The 22,556-nt window shown below is 60.3% G+C and overlaps 1 protein-coding gene across 2 annotated transcripts; it reads right to left on the bottom strand.

Moving 5' to 3' along the window:
* Window positions 1–63: 63 nt before the first annotated feature.
* Window positions 64–13,462, bottom strand: CRTAC1 (cartilage acidic protein 1). Of its 2 annotated transcripts, XM_021536415.2 has the most exons (16): window positions 13,388–13,462; window positions 9,468–9,664; window positions 8,111–8,307; window positions 7,058–7,188; window positions 6,304–6,460; window positions 5,595–5,729; window positions 5,164–5,309; window positions 4,848–4,984; window positions 4,122–4,204; window positions 3,532–3,632; window positions 3,279–3,447; window positions 2,633–2,778; window positions 2,472–2,514; window positions 1,893–2,036; window positions 627–752; window positions 64–321 (listed from the first exon to the last, which is right to left on the bottom strand). In XM_021536415.2, exons 1-16 carry the CDS (start codon window positions 13,430–13,432, stop codon window positions 194–196), a joined length of 2,085 nt encoding a protein of 694 aa, XP_021392090.2. In that variant the 5' UTR covers window positions 13,433–13,462; the 3' UTR covers window positions 64–193. The 2 variants fall into 2 exon arrangements, with proteins under 2 accessions (XP_021392090.2, XP_021392091.2); XM_021536416.3 differs by lacking the exons at window positions 64–321; window positions 627–752 and adding an exon at window positions 1,054–1,663.
* Window positions 13,463–22,556: the final 9,094 nt, after the last annotated feature.

Here is a 22,556-nt window from a genome sequence, read left to right as displayed (position 1 = left end):
GGGGATGGGGAGGAGGGGGGCAGGTAGCAGTCATGTGCCCCTGGGACAGGGACGCACAAGGAATACAGTGCAGGAAAGGGTTTATTCAGTCGGTACCAGGTGCAACCAGCACAGTGCTGGGGGGCAGCAGGGCACAGAGCTGGGGGCAGCAGGGCACAGAGCTGGGGGGCAGCTCTGGCTGTGCCAGAGCAGGCTAATTGTGCCGGCAGCGTCCACCAGCACCCAGGGAGAAGCCGTGGTGACAGTGGCAGTGGAAGGAGCCATAGCTGTTGTGGCATATATGCTCGCAGGGACCAGGCTGTGCCTGGCACTCATCTATGTCTGGGAAAGAAGGGGAAAAGGTTAGAGCTGTCCCAAGGGTTCAGGGAGTGTCTGGCATGGGCAGAGCAAGGGATGGAAGGGGCATGAGGGGGGCAGCTCCAGGGTTGGGTGAACCTGGGACACAAAGGCAGTTGATCCTGCCACTGCTTGGTTCCAAGGCTGCTGGGTGGCAGATTTCCTTACTCTACCAACTCCTGCACAGCCACAGTCTGTCCATTCTGCCATGCAGCACTAGGGCTGTGCACACAGCTGGGCACCTTGATTATCTCTGCTGCCAGGGTAGCCTGGGCACTGCGGGTACTCACCCAGGCACCGGCTGGCAGCCGGATCAAGGGGACGGAAGCCTGAGTGGCAGAGGCAGCTGTGTGCCCCAGGGGTGTTGATGCAGAGCTGGCTGCAGTTGTGTAAGCCCTGAGCACACTCATCGATGTCTGGTGGAGGTAAAGAGAGCAGTGTGGTGTTACAGCATGTAGGGGGGAAAAGCACCCAGCCCTGTTGTTGAGGTGCAGGCAGGGCTGCTTGCTGCACCTCAGGCCCTTCAGAGCTGCACATTTTGCTGCAGTCCCAGTGCAGAGCTGGGCCAGGGGCACCATCACCCTCCAGCCAGCTCCCAGCCCTGGGGTAGGCTGGGGGTGCTCCCCCTCCTGGGCTCCCTCCCCGTGCAGCCCCAGGGCAGGGTGAGCAGAAGCACAAGCACAGCCCTGCCCTGCAGAGCTCAGCAGACCAGGTTAATAGATGGGATATAGTTTATTGGGGGCTCTCTGGGAGAGGGGCTGGAAGACTGTCGGGACTAAGCAGGGTCCAACTCCTAACAGTAGGGTCAATATGTTAAAAAACAGACCAGGAGAACCCTGCCCCTGCAGGGCTGGGGAGGTGGTTCCCATCACCGAGGAGGGGGCAGGCAAAGCACACACGTCTCAGGCCAAACCAGCAGGCACACGGTACGGTATCGAGGCGACGGAGCAAGCGACCACCGGGCAGGCACCAGCATGGCAGGAATAGCACTGGGACAGTGGGGTGTGAGGGGAAGGGGGCACTGCCAGGCTGCCCCAGGGCTGCTTTCCCAGAGATGGAGCACAGGACAGCCAGGTCTGTGCCCGTCCCACTGCAGGTCACCCCAGTACATCCCAGCCGGCACTTCCAGGGTGGTTTGATGGGGACAGAAAAAGAGAGACAGGCAGAGGCCAGCCCATCCTTCCACCAAGGCTGCTCTGGCATTTTATGAGCAGGGGTTAAAGTGCATAGAGACAAAGGCAGAGTCCGAGGACTAGAAGGAGGGCACAGTGGGGGAGCCCAGGCCAGCTCCCAGCAGAGGGATATCCCCCAAAAAAGGCCACTTGAGCTGCACAGAGAAGGAACACAAGAGAGAAAAAGAGAAAGGGGCATCAGTGGCAGCTCAATGGGATGCATGGACAAACAGACAGAGAACCAGGGTGGAAGTGGCTGGGCTGCCATGTGACAGGTTGCAGGCTGTGGCCTGGCCTTTGTCAGGGGTGCAACAGCATCCCAAGGTGGTGCTTTGGGGCTGATGCCAGCTGGCACGGGCTCAGGGTGTCCCAGCTATCACTCACCCACGCAAGCTGTGCCATCCTCGTTTGGCTCAAAGCCCCGGCTGCAGCGCTTGCTGCTGCGACAGCGGTACCCGCCATAGGTGTTGATGCAGATAGGCTTGTCCCGGGGACAGATGAAGGGGAACTCAGTGCACTCATTTGTGTCTGCAAGAGGGTCCTCAGCGTCAGATGTCTGGGCACAGAGCCTGGGGCTGCCAGCCCCTCCAGTTCCCCCAGTACACTGGATGGTCACCCCAGTGGTAGCCATGCATAAGCCATAGCTCTGCCCAGGAGGCTCACAGCACAGCCACCCTGCTGCATCTCTGCTGCCCCTCCATCACTCGTGGCTGCAGCACACAGCCTGCCACATGCCAGCCATGCCTCCTGCCCTAGCACATTGCTCTTGCTGTTCCCTGTGACACTACGGTGCTCCTCTGGAGCTGTACAGGTGTCCCATTCCCAGGCCACGTGCCAGGCAGGCAGCTGTACCTGGCCCTGAGCCATGTGGCAGGCAGCCACCTCCCAGTCTCAGCATCCCCCATGGGGCTATGCTACAGCATCCTGGGTACAGGCACACCTCTGCTTCCAGCAGCCACTCACCTACACAACGTCCATTCTCGTGCTGGGAGAATCCCTGCCCGCACTGCATTTGGAAAGAAGCAGAGACCACTGGGATGGGGAGGAATCACCCCTGGGCAGCCACTGAGCCAGCAGAGCCCAGCCCCTTGTTTCTGTCCCCTACACCCACACCTGGCCCTCACCTCCAGTGGGGCAGGCATGAGTGGCTCCTCCACATCCAGAGGGTAGGGGATCTCCAGGACAGAGTTGGTCTCACTGCTCGCCACAGCTCGTGACACCACACGGCCATCTGGCCAAGTCACCTCCAGGCTGCTGGCTTCGTCATGTCCTGCAGGCGGGCAGCCCATCAAAGGGAGGGTCTCCAGGGTGGGCGGGGGCTGAAAGGAGGCCAGCGGGGTGGTAGGGATGGGAGGGGCAAAGTCTTCCCTTGCTCCCTGAGCCCAGCTCCAGGTGCTCATGCTGACAGCCCATGCACATGGATGTACTCTGAGGGGCGTACATGGGGACAATGGGATGACCTTGCAGTAGGCACAGACGCCCCTGCATGCTCGGCTGCCAGACATGCTGCACCAGGGGAGAGTTAATGGGAAAGGAAAGCCCTACTGCCTGGGCAAAGCAGCAGGCAGGGGATGGGGAAGGGGCCAGCTGCCCCTTGCAGCACAGTGCCTGGACAACCTGCCCCCAGCCTTGCACGGGGCCCAGCACACCTAGGGTGACGGGCATGGATGATCACTGTGCAGCAGGACACCGGGGCACAGACTTGGCCCTGCCTTGGGGCGTGCCAGGGAAGGCTGGGGGTGGAGGCAGCCCCCTGGCCCCCTAGCTCACCCAGCCCGAAGTGTGCCACAGGCTCCATCTCGCAGAGGTAGCCGGAGCCACCGTCGATGATGCGCAGGTGGGCCCCGCTGCGCCGTGTGAACAGCACCACTTTGGCCCCCCGTGCAAAGGCCCCGAAGCGGGTACGGGGGATGACACGCAGCCAGTTGTTGCTGGTGCCCTGCAAGGGAGGAAGGAGCAGAGAGATTGAGCTGGGAGGGACTGAAGGGATGGGTACAACACGAGGAGTCCCTGCTTGACTCGCCTGGGTGCCCTTGAAGATGGAGATTGGCTGTGCCATGGACTCGCCATGGGATAGGATGAGGTCCAGCATCCCATCACCATCAAAATCTGTCACTGCACCTCCTGCAAGAACAGAATCATGTTGTGCCTGAGGCCTGGCCCCATGTTCCCTAGCACAAGACCTTGCTGCTGCTGTGGCCTTTCACTGGAAATGGCAGTACTCCTGGCCATGCAGGCACAAAAGGGAAGATGGGGTGATTTCAGTGCAGGAGTGTGGTTGCCATCCGGTAATCAGGTGCACTGGCACCCTGGGCAGTGGAGGGAACAGGCTGGAGGGCTGTGGGTCACAGGGAGCTGCCTGACCTCTTCCCAAATGCAGAGGTTGGCTTTGAGCAGTGGACACCCAAGAGGGGGCCCTTCAAGAGTGGCTCTGGGGTACTGGAGATGGCACTGTTGCCTGGGTATGGGTGGAGGGGAAAAGCATGGGGTCATTCCCGGGTGATGGGAGCTCCAGCCTGCTGGTGGGGGTTATCTGCAGGCAGATAACTCAGTGTGGCATTCTCAGGCAAAGCAAGTGCCAGGCAGTGCTGTGCCAGAGCAGGGTGGACCCACCCGTGCCCCGTCCATCCGGCTCCAGTGCATCCCCTGGATTCAGCTCTTCCACGATGGGGTCTGAGTGTTCTCTGCGGATGAGCCTGCCAAGGACACACACAGGGTATTAATGCCAGCTTCTGCAGTCCTCAGAATCTTCCAGGGCATGTCTGTTCCTTTCTGAAGAATCATGGTAGGAGTGACAGCCTTGGTGGCTATAGGGTGTGGATGGAGGATGTGACTGTCTCCTTCCTGTTGGCACAACCCCATTCCATGCAGGGGAACAGGAATTTCATGATAACTTCTGGGTCTGAACTGCAGAGTAGCAACACCATCTCTTGCATCCCCCTGGAACCTGGAGATGTCCCCAAAGGGCTGCTTGCAAAACCCTTGCCCTCTACCCACCCATGGGTGCAAGCATTGGGTAGACAACTAGTTCCCACCGCCCTACACACCAGACAAGAAGGTGCTACACAGAAGTAATAAGAATTGACCCCCACAATTAACAGGAGCCATGAACAAGCTTCCACACTGCTGCTAATCAGCGGTGCTGGGGACCCCAGGGGCTGCTGCAGGCACGATCACAGTGACTGGTAATGATGCCAGGAAGGGCTCAGTCACGACGCCTTCTATGAGCTGAGCCCGAGCCGTGGCACTGCTGGGGAGGAGCCCTGTGAGCCTGGCTGTGCTGCGAGGGCTGCTCGACCCCCAGAGCAGGGTGCAGGCTCCCGGCTCCCGGCTCCCAACCTGAAGAGGCGGTTGGCGGAGGAGCCGCGGTAAGCGATGTTGTTGAAGAAAACTTCCAGCTCCTGGTCATTGTCGAAGTCGGCTGCGATGACGGTGCGGACGGGGGACGGCATGGAGAACTTGGGGGTGGCGATGTCCTGCATGGACACAGCCTGACAATAGGCACAGGAAGCGGGACACCTGGGTCCTGCCTTGATGCCTCAGCTCCTCTCCTCGCTGGCAAGTGGGGCTCAAAGACAATTCAGAGTGAAGCCAGCCCCCCTGGCCGAGGTGGCTCAGCGGCAGAGCCATCAGTGCCGGGGCTCCCGGCGCTCACCCGGAATCGGACGCGCCCGGGAGCTCCGCTCTGCAGGTAGAGGCGGTGCGGCCCGTTCCAGTTGCCATAGACGATGTCCACTCGGCCGTCGCGGTTGAAGTCAGCCAGCGCCACACCGCGTCCGTGCTGGTAGGGGTCATCCAGCCCTGGGGAACCCCAAGGGGACAGGGGGAGACGGGAACCCCTCCCTGCCCCCTTGTCCCCAGCACACCTCCTGGGATGTGCTGCATCATGCCCAGACAGGTCCTTCATGGCAGAGTTACATCCCTGCTGTGCGCATCTCAGCCACTGCACGGCGGTCAGTGGGGCTCTGGCTCGCTAGGGCTGTTCCCTCCTGCACTCATCCATCCAGTGCAGGCAGGGACAGGCAGAGCCACCCCTGCCCTGAATTCCCCAGCGTCTGTATATTCCCCCCAGCTTCCCCTACTCACCCACAGCAGCTGCCACGTCCCTGTACGTCCCGTCCCCCCGGTTGTGGAAGAGGAAATTTGGGCTGTTCTCATTACCGCAGAATATGTCAGAGGCACTGTCACTCAGGATGGGGCCCACGGCCACCCCACGGCCACCTGGGGACAGTAGCCCGGGATGAGGGGACAGCCCACACGGGAGTTTGTGTTTCTCATGTTCCCTCATGTGTTGCCCACGCGCTGGACCCGAGCACCCTCTCGCCTGTGTCCCATTGTTGCCCACCTTCAATCCCTTTCATCAAGAGCTAATTGGGCCTGGCAGCCGCTTGTGTCACTCCCAACCCTAATCACTGCCATCGCCATGGTGACAACACTCCTAATTAGTGACAATTTACCGCTGGGGTAAATTACCGCTGGCCGCAGCAGTCCCCACGGTGGTGGGGCAGCACGGGGCGCAGGCGGGCTTGCTCCTCCCGACGCCTACATTCCCAAACCTCGCTGCCCGCCCTATGGATGCTGTGACCTCGGGAGGGACTAGCCCCGGTGACGGTGGGCACAGGGGTCTTGCCAGGCGCGCATCCACGGGCCGTGGGGCTGCCACTAGATGGGGCAATCAGGCAGCCCAACGCGTGGCACGGACCTCGGGCTGCGCTGCCCTGCCACGGCGAGGTCCCGCGTTCGCCGTGCCCTGCAGCGCCCCGTCCCCCCGCAGGGCCGCGGCAGCCCGGGGTACCTGTGTACTTGCTGACGCCAGCCTGAGCGGCCACATCCACCAGCACCACGACACCACGGGCAGGGTCACTGGCAGCCACATCCATCTCAATCAGGGCATGGGGGCCCACGTTGCCGCTGGCATAGTTGGCGATGTAGATGGAGTACCTGCCGGAGCCCTGCAGCCGGCAGCACCGCCTCAGCACCCACCCACCCACCGCTCATCTCCACGGGGACCCCAGGATGCCTGCTGCGAATGCTCTTCTTGCTCCGTGGGAGCAGGCACTGCTACTGTGTGCTGAGCAAGAGCTCTGTAAAACCCACAGCAAAAAGCATCCCAGGAGTAAGGATGTGCCCCATTGCCTCTAGGAACTCTCTGGTCACAGTGCTGGCATGGGGCACATTATCCCCCTCCCAGCATCCCCGGTGTGCCAGGTCCTCCCAGTTTCCACCACCCCCTTTGTCCCGTGCAGTAGCTGCACCCTGATTTAGCGATAATCATTTGGAAACAAACCGCTGGAGGAGGAGGACAAAGAAAGAGCAGGTGACAGGAACATAAATCACCTCGACAGGCACGTTTATCAGCTGGTGGCAACCATGTGGACAGGCATCCACAGTCTCTACAGCTGGGGCCACTGCTAGTCCTGACAGTCAAGGGGCAGCTGGGGCCAAGCTCGAGGTGGCATGGGCAAGGGGAGCAGGCCCCCAGGACTCCACTGAAGGGCTCTGGGAGTGGGAAGGGGGCAGAGATGCCCCACAGAACCCTGCTTGCTCACCGTCCGGTCCACACAGGCAACAGAGCGGCCGGCAAAGCGGCTGGCCACGTCCCGGTTCACCTCGTCACTCAGGATGTCCTCCCAGCGCCCATTGCGGAGCTTGAAGAGCTTGTCTGTATAGGTGGCCATGCCTGGGGAAGGGGGCACAGGTCAGTGGGCTCCAGAACACCTCCTCCTCCTGAGGAGGGTGCTTTGTAGCAAGGGAGGTTTTGGATAAGGTACCATTTTTCCAGAGCACCCCAAATATCTGCTGTCCCCGCAGCCCCCTACAGTGCCATAGGGCTGGGCTGCTGCTGCAAGAGCCCCATGACCCTTAAGGGCCACGGGCAGACACACAGAAGAATCAACTCATTAAGCTAAAATATGTCCCAATGAGGCACAGCCCTGTAGATCAGCCCCAGGAAGGTAAAAAAAAAAAAAAAAATAAAAAAGAAATCGATTCAGTAGCAGGCACAGTCAGCGAGCTACACTGCTTGTGACAGCGCCAATGGCAGATCCTGATTTAGGGACAGGTGTGCCAGCAGCCACTGCCAGCCCGGGTAATTAGGAGCACTGGGAAGACAGATGTGCTGCCTGGAGGTCAGGGACACAGGGCAGAGGTGGGCTGGAGCACCAAACCAGGGAGCCCTGGGGATTCCCTGTGCCACCTTGGAGCACATTAGTCCTGTTCCCATGACAGGCATGCCAGGAGCAGGACAGCACTAGACTTAACCTGATGCAGCAGGCACAGGAGAGCCATGAGACCAAGGGGCACAACTGCTGCAGGGCACAGCTGGGATTTACAGCGCAGGGTCCCTGTGGTGGGACAGTCAAGGGGGCAGAAGGGACTCTTCTGTCTCACTTGGGGTGCCACAAAAAGGGCGATGGGCAGCTGGAAGTGCTGACTCGGTGGCTGGCTGGGCTCAGTGTCCCACCCATGCTGCCATCAATCAGTGGAGCCACTCAGCTGAGAAATTAACTCCAGCCCGCACACATCCCTCACATGCCGAAGGTCGCGGGCAGCCATGCCGGGGGCTCCCCCCGTGCTGGGGCCCGGCTGCTGGCAAGGCTCACCAGAAAAGGCATTGTTGGTGTTGAGGAAGTAGATCTCCTCACGGCCATCGCCGTCAATGTCACAGGCTGTCACACCGATGGCGTTGCCCTGCCGGTCCCGCAGGGCGTAGTACGGGGAGCCCCGCTCATCCTCTGCCATGTTCACCAGCCGCCCCTGTGCCTTGTCATACTTGAGCACCAGGTTGGGGCCATTGTACCTGTGAGTGTAAGCAGGGGCATTGGCTTCCCGAGGATTGGGGACAGAATAAAAGCCCCTGTCTCACCCCTGGGGGACACTGGGTGTGATGGGATTTTCCCGATGATGGGCAGTGCAGAGACCTGCATGGTCCATGGAGGCCAAGGACCTCAGGCATTCCATGCCTGGCAACACCAGGGAAGCAGTGGGGGTCATAGCAGTACAGGGTGGGGTGCAGGTCCCTGCTTGCAGAGCTTTCCCAGGGCAAGGAAACCGGCACTCAAGGCAAATCCTCTCAGCACGGTGCATCCCACTGGCTCCTCGCCTGCTCCTGCCCAACGCACCAGTAAACAAGTTATACAACGAGCACCACAACTGCTTACAAAACTCCAGCTGCCTTCTTGACTCAGCACAGCTGGGAGTGGTGGCCCAGACCCCTCCAGGGTTCCCAGTGCTGTCCATGTTCTCCTGCCTCTCCTGATGTTCAGAGCAGCAGCAGGGCCAGACAGGCAGCCTGCCACCATAATGCCTCCATCCAGCTGGATGGGATCTGTGAGGTTAAAGGTGGGCACACTCCCCAGGTGGGTACACCTGTGTGTGCAAGCCTGTTTAGGGAGTGAGGATGGTGGTGTGCAGCTCGCAGCAGTGCCAGCACACGCACAGAGCCTACACCACGGTCCCTGCTCTTCCTGACCAGGGTTGGACTTGCTGGCAGCAGCTGCTCTGTGTCCAGCCCCGCCTGGGCACTGGCAGCACAGCACATGGCTCCCTGCTTCCCCAGCTCCTGCCAGACCTTCCCAGCCATCACTCCAATAAAGGACAATAAAAAACCTCCAGCCAATTAGCTGAATCTCTGGAGAGAGCCGAGTCCTGTCAGCGGAGCTGAGACAGCCTGGGGACACACTGGCTGTGCACTGCAGGGTGGACCCTGGCTGCTGGGCAGCTGCCACTGCCCCACAGAGAAGGGACCAATGGGGGCACTCACGTGGCCCTACACAGGCACTCAGCTGGTATCAACACCCTGTGTGGGTGCACACATGCACTGGGGGTGCATACAGACCTCAACCCCCCACCTTTGTGCACACCCCCCAGCCAGCCACAAGACCACGGAGGAGGGAGGAATTCCTGTCCCTGCAGCACCACGAGTCCTGCTGCCACTGAGGCATTAGGTGCACCACTTACCCTGCCACCACAATCTCGAAGTCACCGTCGGCATCCAGGTCGGTGACAGCCACGCCGTAGTTGAGCTGTGTGGGATTGCTGTCGTAGTCAGGTGGGAGAAGGCGCTGGGTGACGGCTGCAAACATGGGCTCGCTGCGCTGGGAGCCCTCGCTGAGCCAGGCCAGGGACAGCAGGCCCAACGCCAGCATCCTGGACACCTGGGAGAGACCTGCAGCCCATCAGCTCGGGAGGAGACTCTGCTCCACGATGCCCAAGCAGCCCCACTGTCCTTGCATGGGAGACGTTCTCTTTTCACCCCTTGCCACAGCACCCCACCCCAGGTGCACCACGCCACCTGTCCCTTGACCCTTGGGCACTGTCACTCCAGCATCCCCATGCATGGACTGCCCTGGCACTGTTCACCCTTGGGACGAGATCATACTCCAGTGAGCTGGGGCTGAGCAGCAGCCCAGCCTTGGCAGCCCATCCTATTAGAGGGACTGGAGAGGCAGCAGGAGGGCTGTGGGGTGCTGACAAAGTTGAGCTCAAGCCCAGTTCACTCTGCCCTAAGGTGCCACTGGCTTCCAAGGTCCTGGTAAGTCAAAATGTCAATCACTGCTCCCTTGGCAGGATCAGAGGAAGAAGACATTCGCTGGCCTGAGGAGTTTGTCTTCTGTCCCATTGGTCTTCCAAAGCTGGGGAAGTTCACAGGGAGAACACAGGGATACTTTATCAGGTTACTCCCATGTGCCTCAGTTTCCCCATCCTGCTGGAAATGTTCCTCCCAGGGTCTCTGCAGGATGAGCTCCGTCCAGCCTGGCCAGGGGAGCCTTCTGCACAGGGATGCAGCCATGAGAAAATGCTAGGAGGAACAGGGCACTGGGAGGAGAGGCTTATTTAACCTGGACTGCGGAGGACAGCTTCTGCCAGCACTGCTGGCAAGGCTTCAGAGACTTTGGAGCTGGCTCTGACCTGGCTGTAGCACAGGTGATGAGCAGGGTGGCGCTTAGGAGGGCAACCCCTCATCCCAGGCCTGGCAGTCATCTCCAGAGGGGAAGAGCCCAGAAATGAGTGGTGTGTCCCCAGGCTATGGGCATGATCCCACATGCCTGTACTCCAGTTGGGAGAAAAAGCAGCCTGGTATGCTCTTGCAAACTGGAGGGGTGGTTGGGGCACATGGCCTGCAAGGGGACAATGCTTCATGTGACTGTGCCTGGGCAGGACCTCCCTGGTCAGAACTGCCCTTTCCAGCCAGGAATAGTCCCCCTGTACAGGAGTGAATGATCTCCCTGCCTGCTGGTCCCCATGCTGCTGGACTCAGACACCAAGCCAAGGAAGCTGTGGCAGCTGTGTGGTACCACCCATGCCCAGCTTGGAGAGGAGAAGGTGCCCAAGATTTAGACCCCAGCAGACCCAGTGGGTTGTGGAGAGCAGCCTGCTGCTGCCTCCTATGGGGATGGGAATGGTCTCAAGGCTCTCTTGGGGTCCAGGATTCTCATGCCCTAACTAGGTTCCTGGGCCATAACTAGCTTCCAGACCCACAGGAAGGGGCTGTTCTCCAGCTGCAGAAGAAACCTTAGCCCTACTGCCCACAACATCCAGAGTCCTGTATTCTATTGCACCAGCCTGCTCCCCTTTCCTTTCCAACCCCATTTGCAGCCTGGCACAGCTTCCAGGGTTGATGTGTGTGTGCTGCTCTGATTCTCCTCCTGGAATGGCCCATTACCCTGCCATACTGTCTAGAGCAGTTCTTGAGGGGCAGGAGCCTGGATCCTTCCCTAGTGCAGGGGTCCCATTCAAGACACATGTGATGGGGACAGGGTTCATTGGGTTGTTCAGGGATGGGAAAGTTCCTGGGTGTCACTCTGCAGTGCCAAACAGTGAAGGAGGGGGAGCCTTTGCCACAGCCCCACTCCAGGCTTAGCAAAACGAGCAAAGGGGAGAGCCACTGACATCGTGGTCATATGGGTGCAGGGCTGCCACATAAGCCCTTGGCCCTGCAGAGCAGTGCTGCCTCATTCCCAGCCACAGACAAATGATGGGTGGCTGTCCCCAGGCCATTGGCAGGGCTCCCTGTCTTTACCCACTCCAGCTCCCTCTCCCCAGAGCCTGGACTGTTACCCAGGTGCCCCCCCCAGCTCATCCAGCTGCAGCTGAAATCCCTCCAAGCTGGATGGAGCTTTTCCAGTAGGAAACAATGCTCCTGATTGGAGACAAAAGGCTTTTCCCAGTGGATCCGGTGCTTTATGCCATGGGGAAGGGATGTCCAGCCCAGAGCCAGGCCACTTTGGGAAGGGGAAGGGAGGGAGACTCAGGCTCTGCATGTCAGATGCAGAAGGGCCTCATCATTCCCAGCATGCTTTTGATAGAACCACAGTCCCAGCATGAAGCTTCACCTGTGGTTTGAGGCTATGGGGTCCTGCCTGTATGCAGGGCAGACCTCAGTCTATTTTGTTCCAGCAGAGTCACGTCCTGGCTTCTGTTGAGGCATCTGGTGGCAAGGTCACCCCAGGGTGCTTCTGACACAGGTGCTTAGTGACACAAAGCCAGGGTGCCAAGCAGGAGCAGAGCCACTGGGAGGATGCCACAGGCACCCACGCAGGGTGCAGCCAGGCAGCTCAGGAGGAGCGTGCTGGCCCCATGGCAGAGATGCAGCACGCAGGATTCATCTGAGCCCATGCATTGCTGTGACTCAAAGTGCCCAGTGGGGAGGGTGGGATGGGACTGGAAAGGGACCATGGGACAGGCAGGCGATTGGGCCCCAGACCTCTCACCACAAGCGGGGAGATGCTGTCCCCAGATCTCCTCATTGTACACACATGGACAAGCCCTGGTCTACATCATGGGGAAAGGTGGGTGTGAGGTCCCTGTGCGGCCACCCCACCCCACATGTCACCGTGACATTGCTGCCCGCCACACCACGCACCCCAGTGATGTCATGCTCCACCACTGCAGCAACATCCCGTTTTGGGCCGCAGTCACCTCCAGCACCTCTATGACATTTCTTGACATCATGCAGCAAGGGCATCACTGCACCCCATATGCACCCCAAAGCAGTGACAACACAGTACCTCATGTCACCCTGCTGCACGCGCCCCAGTAACATCATATTCTTATTCCTAGCATTCCCAGACTGCCACAGCCCTCTGCCAGGGCAGAGGACAAGCAGGAGACGTCCCACAGACCCAGCAGACCCCTCTTCCACAGCAGCTGGGCTATCCAGAGTACCAGCAGTGCCCCTCCACAGCTCCTCAATCCCAAGCAGCCCAGACCCTGCAGTGCCTCTGCTCCAGCCAAAGCCCACGAGCCTGGGTCCTGCTGCGACGTCTGCTCGCTGCTGCGAGCCTGTCCCTCCTATGCAGGACTCCTCAGTGCTGGACCTGGCAGGCTGGGGCTCAGCCAGCAGCAGCCAATGCAGTGTGGAGATGAGCAGTCACCTTAGCCTCCGAGCTCACCCCAGAGGGACACCAGGTCCGTGGAGGGCTCAGGCCCACCAGCACACAGCCAGCCCCTTCCCACGCAGGCAGGCACATGGCCGGACCTCTCCGTCCACTGCCCCCCGCTCCTCCACGGGCTCAGCCACGACCAAGCACGAGTGCCGCTATAAAGAGGGGCTGTCCCTCGCTGCTCACAGTCCTGCTGCCCCTGCCAGCGCTTCCCAGTCCCAGCACAAACCCCCCACCACCGGACAGCCTCCTGAGCACGGTCCTCGCCAGCCCAGCATCCTTCCATCCCCATCCCATCCTTCTTCCCGCTCCCTCCCGGCTCACTACCCCGCATCCCCTCCACGCCACGGGGACAGGCTACGTGCCCGCGGTCCCGCTCCGCCCTCCACCAACTTCTCCCCGGGCCGGTGACCGTGCCGGAGTTGAGAGACGCCCCTCCCCGCCCCGGAGTCCCCGGGAAACTTCGCGGAGCAGCAAAACCACACCGCTACTCACGGGCCAGGGGGGCCGCCCGGCGCCCCCACGGCGGCGGGAGCGCATCCCGCACCGCCGCCTCGCCGCCCGCCGCGCCGCCCGCCTCCGGCCGCTCCGCCGCCGGCTCCCGCCGGGCCCGCTCCGCCCGCCGGCGCCTTAAGAACGGGCGGCGGCGGCGGCGGCGAGCGGGGCGGGGGCGCCGCTGCCAATGGGGAGCGCGGGGTGGGGCCGCCCGCCGCCAGGTCCGGCCCCGCCGTGCTGCGGGGGGGCACCGGCGAGCATCGCCCCGGGCACCGGCTACGGGAGGAGGGGAGGGCGTCCCGGGATGCCGGAGCCACGGCCGAGGGAGCTGCGTGGCCACGGCGGGCAGTGCGTCCCGGCTCGCTGCGGCCGCTCCAGGGGTGCTGGATGGCGAGCAGCCGGGCCGTGCCTGGACACGGCTCCCCAGCTCCTGCAAGGGCAGCTGGCGTGATGAACCGAGCAGAGCCGGGGCCTGACCCGGCCTGGGGCCGGCGGAGGTCGGGCACAGGAGGAGGAAAGAGAGCGGAGCTGGGCACCTCCCTGGCGCAAGACTGTTTTCTTGGAAGGGCAAGGAAGAACAGTTTTAAGCTAAAAGAGGGGAGATCTAGATTCGATGTTAGAAGGAAATTATTCACAGTGACAACAGTAAGACACGGGAACGGGTTGCCCAGAGAAGTTGTAGGTGCCCCATCCCTCGAAGTGTTCTAGGCCGGGCTGGATAGAGCCCTGGGTGACCTGATCTAGTAGGCAGCATCCCTGTCCATGGCAGGGGGGTTGGAACTAGATGGTCTTTAAGGTCCCTTCCATCCCAAACCATTCTGTTGTTCTATGAATCCAACACTCAGCCACACACCAAGGGGTCAGCACCTGCCTGTGTCATCACCCTGTATGTCACCATCTCTCTCTGCAGGGGCCCCAGGAGTGGCTGTGCCATGGCAGCCAGTCTGAACTCCAAGAAAGGCCCCATCTTAGGTCATGCAAGGCACCGACTTGCCCAAAATCTTGTAGCCAGTGGATGCCTAAGGCAGGATGGCATCTACAAAAGCTTGCCTTTCCCAAGCTCTTTTCCTGAGGGGCTGGGCACAGAGCTCTCTTTGTGTCTCTGGAAGCACGCAGTGGCTGTGGCAGGGACTGGGACAGCACAAACAGGGCACAAGGCTACCAGGTCACCCCAGTGTAGCATGTTCACAGGTGCCCCAGCACAGAGTCTGGGGCTGCAGCCACTGTGAGAGACAGCAGGGAGACATGCTGGAAGCCAGCAGGAACTCATGCCACTTGGGCTGCTTCAAGTGGCTAATCACCTCCTCTGATAAAGCCCTTATTTCTCATTGAACATGTCTGGCTACAGCTTCTGCCTGTTGCTCCTGGTTCTTCTCTCCCTGCTAGATTCGAGAGCCCTCCAGTCACAGTGATTGTTTCCCACAAAGGTGCTTCCATACAGCCATCAAATACCCCTTTATTTCATTTCTGATGACTCCCTCTTGCAGGGCGCCTGGCTGAGCACCAGGCTTGCTGCGTGGCTGCCTGCTGCAGGATCCTCACAGCCAGAATGTTGGTATCCAGACACAGGGAACCTGCTCTAGGGCACTGCCATGGGGCAGGAACCACACCTGCTCTCTGCATTTGCCATGGTAAGCCACGATGCCAAACAAACCCACCAGACTGGGATGTCAGTGTGACCACCACACATGTGCAATGCTGTGCTCGTGTGCTCCCGTGCACCCCAGCACTGTGGGTGTGCTCTGCCTGCCAGTGTCCACAGCCCCAGTGCCTGGCTGCAGCCTTGCATGAGTGCGTGCGTGCTCAGGGTGAGCACCCCTGCTGCTGAGGTGCTCGCTCATCCCAGGTTTGGTAACCACCCGGATAATTATTTGTACAAACTGCAAGCTGGCTCCCAATGCCCCCCCGTGACTGGCAGGTACAGAATACACACATGCTGGCAGGAAGCCAGCTCAAGCCTGCCAAGGCTGTGAATGGCACTGGGCACGCTGGCTCCCTGGGGCTCTAAACCCAGCATGCCAGCACAGCGGGGCTTGGCCGTGGCCATGAGCACACGCACACGCAGGCAGGGCTGCTGGGGTGCCAGCGCAGCGCACATGTGCAGCTGTACAGCCACGCGTGCATGGGGCGTGCATGACGGGCACGGCTGGGCACACAGCGGGCATGGCTGGGCACACAGTGGGCACAGCTGGGCACACAGCGGGCATGGCTGGGCACACAGTGGGCACAGCTGGGCACACAGCACGCGTGGCTCCACAGGTGCTCACGGCATGTCCCCAGGGCTGTGTTCACCCCACGGCACCCCGTGAGCACATACGTGCTGTGTGCCAGCAGGACACACGTGCCGAGGGGGCCTTGCACGCTGCAGCCCCCAGCCACCGCCACTGCCAGCCAGTGGGGTGGGTCTCCACTCATAGGGCTGCAGAGTGTTCCCCAATACCTGCTTTTGGAGCTCCTCAGTGCCCTTCCCATGGATGTGCCAACTTGCCAGGGTATTTCTTTGGGGGAGAAGAGCAGCCAGCAGACACCTTGGCACAACAACAGCCATGGCCATAAGAAACAGCCTTGCACCAGTCTCTGGGCCCTGTGCTGGCTTAGATGTCTCCATCCCAGCCCTCCGGATGCATCCACCCTGGGGACATAACGGGACAGACACCTTGGGCTGTGACACAGCTCTCTGCAAGGGGCTGCAGAGGGAAGCACAGAGCACCAGTGAAATGAGCTGGGATGCATGAGAACATTCACAGGGACATTAGCAGAGCAGTGAGGTAGGGCGCAGGCATTGGGGCATAGGGAGCCTGGCAGTGTGGTGCACGGAGGGGGGTGGGATGTGCAGGGAATTGTGGCACGGTGATGGGGACAATGCACAGGAAATTAGAGCGAGCAGCAGCCAGACACGCTGCGGGGGGAAGGGAGATGCTGCGCTCCACTGAGGGCTGCATGAAGGCGGGGGAAGGCTCTTCTGCTGAGCTGGGGCCAGCATGAGTAGAGCCACCTCTTTGCACATCTGGGTCCTCCCTTTCCCATCCCCAGGACTAATATGTCGCAGTTTCCCCTGGCCCTTGCATTCCGACCCAGCTCCCAGGGAATGGGAACCCTCTTAAAGCTAGCAGCCCTGACGCTTGGTGACCCTCTGCCTGGTGGCTCACCTGCCACCCCAGGCTCTCCCTGGGGACAAGGCAGCAGGAAGGCAGGGAGCAGTCTGCCCCTTGCTTGCATTGCAATGGGCAGAGGGCTGGCACAGGGCTGTTACTCTGCCAAGCAGAGTAAGCCTGTGTGGTGGCTGTGCCAGATGACCCTTGTGGCTCTTGCAGGGATAATACTGTTCTAGGAGCAGGATGAGAATCCACCCAGGATCAGGGACAGGAATCCACCCAGGATCAGTTGGATTCATAGGGAACTCATCCAGCAAATGTCCTCCAGCAATTTTCAGATGGTGCAATACAAACAGGGTGCAGGTGAGCACAGGAATGCTGACTGAGGGCACTAACCTTCAGAATACTTCACTGGAGCCATCATTCCCTTTTCTAGAGCATTATGAGGGACACACACCTGCACACAGCCTGGTGGGTGCACAGCACACCCTCACACACTGCCAGCACACTCGCAAGCACCTACATGCACACACACGACAGCCTGTGTGCAGCCACCCATCTGCTTGTGTGAGCACTCAGTTGCCACCCAAATGTGCGTGCAGACCATGCACACACACGTGCATGCAGCGATGTGCAAACATCCCCTCAGATACCCCTGCTGCTTTCTGACACAAGGAGAGGGCACATGCTGCCACAACAACATGCTGTGGATCCCTCAGCTGCCAAGCCGATCCTGGCTCTTGCCTGGCACTCCTTTTTTCTCTGGAGGGGCTGTGCTGGGACATCCCTGCTCCAAGGGTTTAATTTCCACTGTAAATGTATTCATGGATAATTTATCCCCAGTTGTTCCTGTGCTAATGTTGTCTTTTAGCTGAAATAGCTCTCCTCCTCCCTGGTGTTTACCCTGCTGATGTATTTATAGTGAGCACTCCGTTTCCCCACAGCCTGCACTGTGCTGGGCACGAGTCACTGTCCTCCCTCCACTGGTCTCCTGGGCTCTGCCTCCTTGGCAGCCCCATGATACCTCTGATCCTCTTCCAGGCTGATTCCAGCACAGGCAGGACCCTTGGGACTCAGGCAGGCATGAAGGCAAGAGCCCAGTCCTGCCAGAAATGCCTTCCTCGTTCCTGCTAGGATTGCTTTTGCCTCTCCCACATCTGCATGTCCATTGCGTGGTGGCTCACAGTGGTGGACTCCCATGCTCAGATGGCTGCTTGCTCGATCCCTCCTCTCCCTGCTGCCTCCTCCCTGTCATTGTCCTGCAGTGTGTGATCTCCTGTCTTGCCCACAGACCTCCTGTCTCTCTGGTCCTGCACCCCAGACCATCACACTGCTCCCGTGTCCCCTGGACACCTCGCAGCATGGGGGTCTCCTTGTGGCGCGGCTGGCAATGATCTGACGACTGTCACTCATCCCAGCAGCTCCCTGTGAGCTTTTGCCTCCCAGCACCCTTCCCCAGTCCCCTCTGCCAGCAGGAGTCCCTCTCAGGTGCTCACTGGGCATGGCAAGCCCTGGGAAGGCATTATCATAGCAGAAGTCTGGCTAACCCCCAAACTTGTTTAATCTAGTCTTCCAGTCCTCTTGCTCGCAGGTTTCCTGCGTCCTTGGCAGCAGCAGGGTGTGAGTGCTGGATCCCAGGCACTGCTCACCCGGGGGGTCTCCGGGGTGCCCAGCCCCTGCCCTGGGACCCCCAGCCCTGCAGCTCTCTCACAGCCTAGCCCCTGTCTTTGCACAGCCTCCCTGGACCTCGCAAGGCCCCCAGCCTCTCCTGTCACCGTGCGCAGTGCCCCCGGGTCCCTGCTTGGACTCTTCCTGTCGCCGGGACATCATTAGAAATGTTAATTATTTATTATCACTAAAAGCCCTTTTTGCTGCATTGCTGTTCTCTGCCTACCTCTCTGCCCCGTGCTGCCTGTAACCGGATCCGCCTGTGCTTGCCTCCCGCCTCGCAGTCCCCGTCCCCGCTTTCCCTCCTGCCTGCTGGGACACAGGGTGGGGGAGCGAGAGCCTCCCACCACCCCGGGCAGGACGTGGCCCTATGGGACGAGCTGGCCTTTTCCCCCTGGGATCCCAGAGCCGTGTCTGGTACGGAGATGAACCAGTAGCAGTGCCCAACCTGGGGAGCACACTGTCCCATGCCAGGAGAGGGGACAGGAAGACAGAGGAAGGACCTGGCTGGCACTGTGATGGAGTGAGGAACCATTAGCTCCTCTCAGCCAAGGACAATGGTATTCCTCCCCAGAAGCACCGGGATGAGGCTCCCTGGCCAAGGGATATCAGCAGAGTGGAGGCATCAGACTGTGCTGCAGCCCTCCTAGGCAACATCCCTGGCTGGGAAAGAGCAAACAGGATGAGGGGGAACCTCGGATGCTGTTTGCAGCCAGCTGGGGCTGGCAGGACACACTTGGGGCAGCCAGCTGCTTCAGAGAAGCCGTGCAGCTGCAAGGAGGCAGGGGAATGCCCAGCCTGCACAGCTCAGCCTCCTCTGCCAGGGCTCCTGAAAGATTTATCAGCTCCAAGTGGATCCCATTGATGAATCAATTAAAGCTTATCAAAAGCTGTGGAGTTCCTTCTCATGGGGCAGGGCTGGCAGTGGATGCAGCCGCTCTGCCACAGCCAGTGCTGGGTGAGACTGGGAGCTGCTTCAGGTTGCAACATCCCTGAGCACTGCTGGGCAGAAATCACCTCCTGGCAGCGTCCGTGCCTACTAGAGCCAGCCACGGCGCCCCGGTACCTTCTAGGGACTGTGGCAGACTGGGCTGTGACAGAGCCGATGGGAGCCAACTCGAGTCAACATAAAACCTGGATCCCTCACGAGATCCCTCCTTCGTGTTCCCGCACCTCCAAAGGGAGCCAGGCTATCCAGGCTGGCAAGCTCCCCAGCCCCGCTGCTGCACAGCCCTGCCCAGCGCTGGAGAGCGAGGCAGCAGCGGGAGGGAGACTACAGCGATGGCTGCGGGAGAGAGCCGGGGATGGCTCCCGCGGGAGCGCAGGGAGGAGCACCCGGGCCGCTCCCGGAGCGGTATTGATTCCTGCAGCACAAGCACTGCCTCCTGTGCCTATTCATTGTCGATGTGCAGCAGAACAAGGAGCAAGAGAACCTGCTCCCCCCTCCACAGCCAGCCCACACTCCTCGGGGCCGTACCACTTCCCTGCCCGCCAGCCGCCGGCAGCACCGGTGTCTGCCCGCACCACCGCCTGCTTCCCTGCATTATACAGCACTGTCACGAGCTGCTGAGTCCCCAGGTGTTTTGTGCAATAATGCAAAGCAGATCTAATCCACCCCAGCCCCAAGCTCTCTGCAGTCCCCTCCCCACAGGCTGAGTGTGTTCCCTGGCCAGGCATTGGAGAGAGACCCAGGACTGTGGGTGCTCTGCCTGCCCCAGGATCTGGCAGGCGACTCCCCTGTTGTTCCTGCACACCCCTTGCTGTTCCCCAGAGCTTTTCTCTGCCAAAAGCACTCTGTAAGCATTTGCTCTGCAGCAATAAATCAGAGAGATGCTCACACAAGCACGGGCCAGCCCTGTGCTCCCTGGGACCAGGGTGCAGCAAGGTGCTTGAGGCAATGCTCAGCCCCAGAATGTGGTTCATTCATTTCCTGTCTGCCTTCAGCTTGGTGGGGTTCCAGGTGGCAGTTCTCTGAACCCCTTGGGTTGTCTGGATCCTTTAGGAGTAGAGCAGAGCAACCAGGGACCCCTCTGCACCCATGCGTGGTCCCAGAGTGTCCCCAGGACTGGCAGGGATCTGACATGGATGCAACTGTCTTGGTTTTGGACAAGGTGGTTCCCTGTCCCTGGACCATACCTGGTTGTCCACGTTCCTCCTGCTCTAACCCTGGCAAGGAGCCAGGGAGGAGCAGCCAAAATCCCTGCCCCCTCTGACACCCCCATCAGCATGTTGAGCCAGCAAGTTCTCAGCTCCCTGGGAGCCCAAGGGGTCACAGGAATTGACAGGCTCTGTAGGGGTTGGGAAGAGGCTCCAGGGCTCACAGGGAAAAGGCTGGTCAGGGAGAGCTGAGGTTGCCCCATGCTGTCCCTCCCATTCCAAGGGCCAGGGCTGAAGCTGGTCGATGCTGTGCAAGCAGGAGCTGTATGCACAGCTCACTTGAGATCAGTCCCAGATCTGGGGCTGCCAACAGCTCCTTTCTCTCCCGCACTGCTCCTTTCAGCCTGTGCCTCCCCATGGCCCCAGCTGATGCAGCTGCAGATAAACAGACAAGGAGAGCCAGGCAGCAACTCCCGGCTTGCTCTGCTGTCCCCTGGGAGGCACAGACATGGCAGCTTTAGATCAAGACTCTTCAGAAGCAAGAACAATCCCAGCTATCAGCAGAGAGCGGCTGGCTGGTTTCCTGCATTCACTCTGCTGGGTACAAGACATGGGCAGTGGGTTTTTTGGGCTGAGGTACTGGGACCACTGATGCAGAGCCATGGGATACTGCAGCTCCCACCAGCACTGGGCTGCATTCCTGGGGTGTGGCCGGGCTGGGGGCAGAGCAGGCAGCAACAGGTGACCCCCTGTCCCAGAACTGGGAGCAGTGGGAGCCCAGTGCCACCCTGCTCTATGCAGAACTAGAGTCAGCCTTTAGGGTATGGTATCTCCATGCCTGGGAAGACTCCCAGGACACCTCAGACCACTCTAGCCCAGGAGAAGCTGAGCCATGGTCAAGCCAAATCCTACAGTACTATTCTGGGGTAGCTCAGGAACCAGTTCAGGTGGGATGCCCAGAACCATCTGCCCTTTCCTGGGGAGCATTGGGGTGCTAGCAGTGCAATGGGTCTCTGTCCCCATGGGTGGCAATCTGGAGGCTGTCCTTTGAGGGAAGCAGGAGCACAGACACAGTGGCTGAGGCAGCAGAGGACACAAGATAATTTTTCCAGTGGACAAAAAGAAGGGGGTCCTTCTGCAGCCCACACCTTGCAGTGTTTGGACTGTTTTACTGCTGCCATGGAAACTGCTGTGGAGCATCATTCTGTTGTACTGGCCGGGGTGACCAGGCCATGGCAGTTCCCAGACTTCCTCGTGCTCTCACACCAGAGTGGGAGAGGCTGGATGCTGCCTGCCAGTCACCAGGGCACCAAAGGAACAGACGGGAGAGAAACCAGGTAAGTGCTGGCAAGGGCTGTCTGGTGCCATTCCCAGACAAACCCAGCTCCCACGTGGCCAGGGGCTCCATGCTGCTTGGCCTCCCACAACCATAAATCATTTTCTAATTTATAACATGAATAATTGATTTTGCCTCCATAGCTGGCGATAAATCTCCTGTGCGCACATGCATAAGAAAATAATAATAATGAAAGCGATCAGGATCTGCTGCCATCGATTACCTGTGAGAGGGAACACGGTCCCCTGTGTGCCACATGAGGCTGGGATAGGAGCCGCTCCCTAGGGGATGCTGCGTGGCCCTGCCTGATGTGAGCTTTCCTCGTCCTGCGCAGGGGCACCTGTCTAAGGTGGGATGACGGTACCTACCCGCGTCTGAGCCCCTGGGGCTGTACCGGCACCCACACCGGGCAGTCAGGAAAGTCCAAGTACTTCAGAGTACCTCAGCCATCAGCGGTCCCAGCCTTGTAACTGCACTTAAGGAGGGATAAGGTGCTTGGCACAGCCCGCTCACGGATGCGGTGCGATGCCTCAGTGGCACCTCGCCAGGGTGGCCCGTGCCGGTCCCCTGTCCCTCGGCAGCTTCACAGTCTAGGGGGAGCTGCAGAAGCCGACCTGGCTCCCGCTGCCCGTCCCGGCACGGCAGGCAGCGTGCACGCCATGGGACACGACACTCCTCTCCCCGGGTCGCCTCTTCCCCGGTACCCGCACCATGCAGCCGGCCGGGGAACAGCCGGTTGGAAACCGCACCGGAGAGCTTCGGCTCGGTAGGAAGGAGGTCCTGGAGCAGGGAGTGGGCAGAGACCCGCTGCCCGTCAGCCGAACTAACCAGGGCGGCCGCACCGGCTTGCCCAAAGCCTTCGTAGGGCGGTGTCCCCGTGTCTGCCCGCCCGGTCACAGCGAGCACCACGGCTCCCGCCCGGTGTGCGACACCGAACGGACACGGGAGACCTACGGCAGCCTCAGGGGGGCCA

Source organism: Lonchura striata, chromosome 7 (assembly GCF_046129695.1).
Source record: "Lonchura striata isolate bLonStr1 chromosome 7, bLonStr1.mat, whole genome shotgun sequence".
Taxonomy (NCBI): Eukaryota; Metazoa; Chordata; class Aves; order Passeriformes; family Estrildidae; genus Lonchura; species Lonchura striata.
This window is presented reverse-complemented; position numbering and strand designations above follow the sequence as displayed.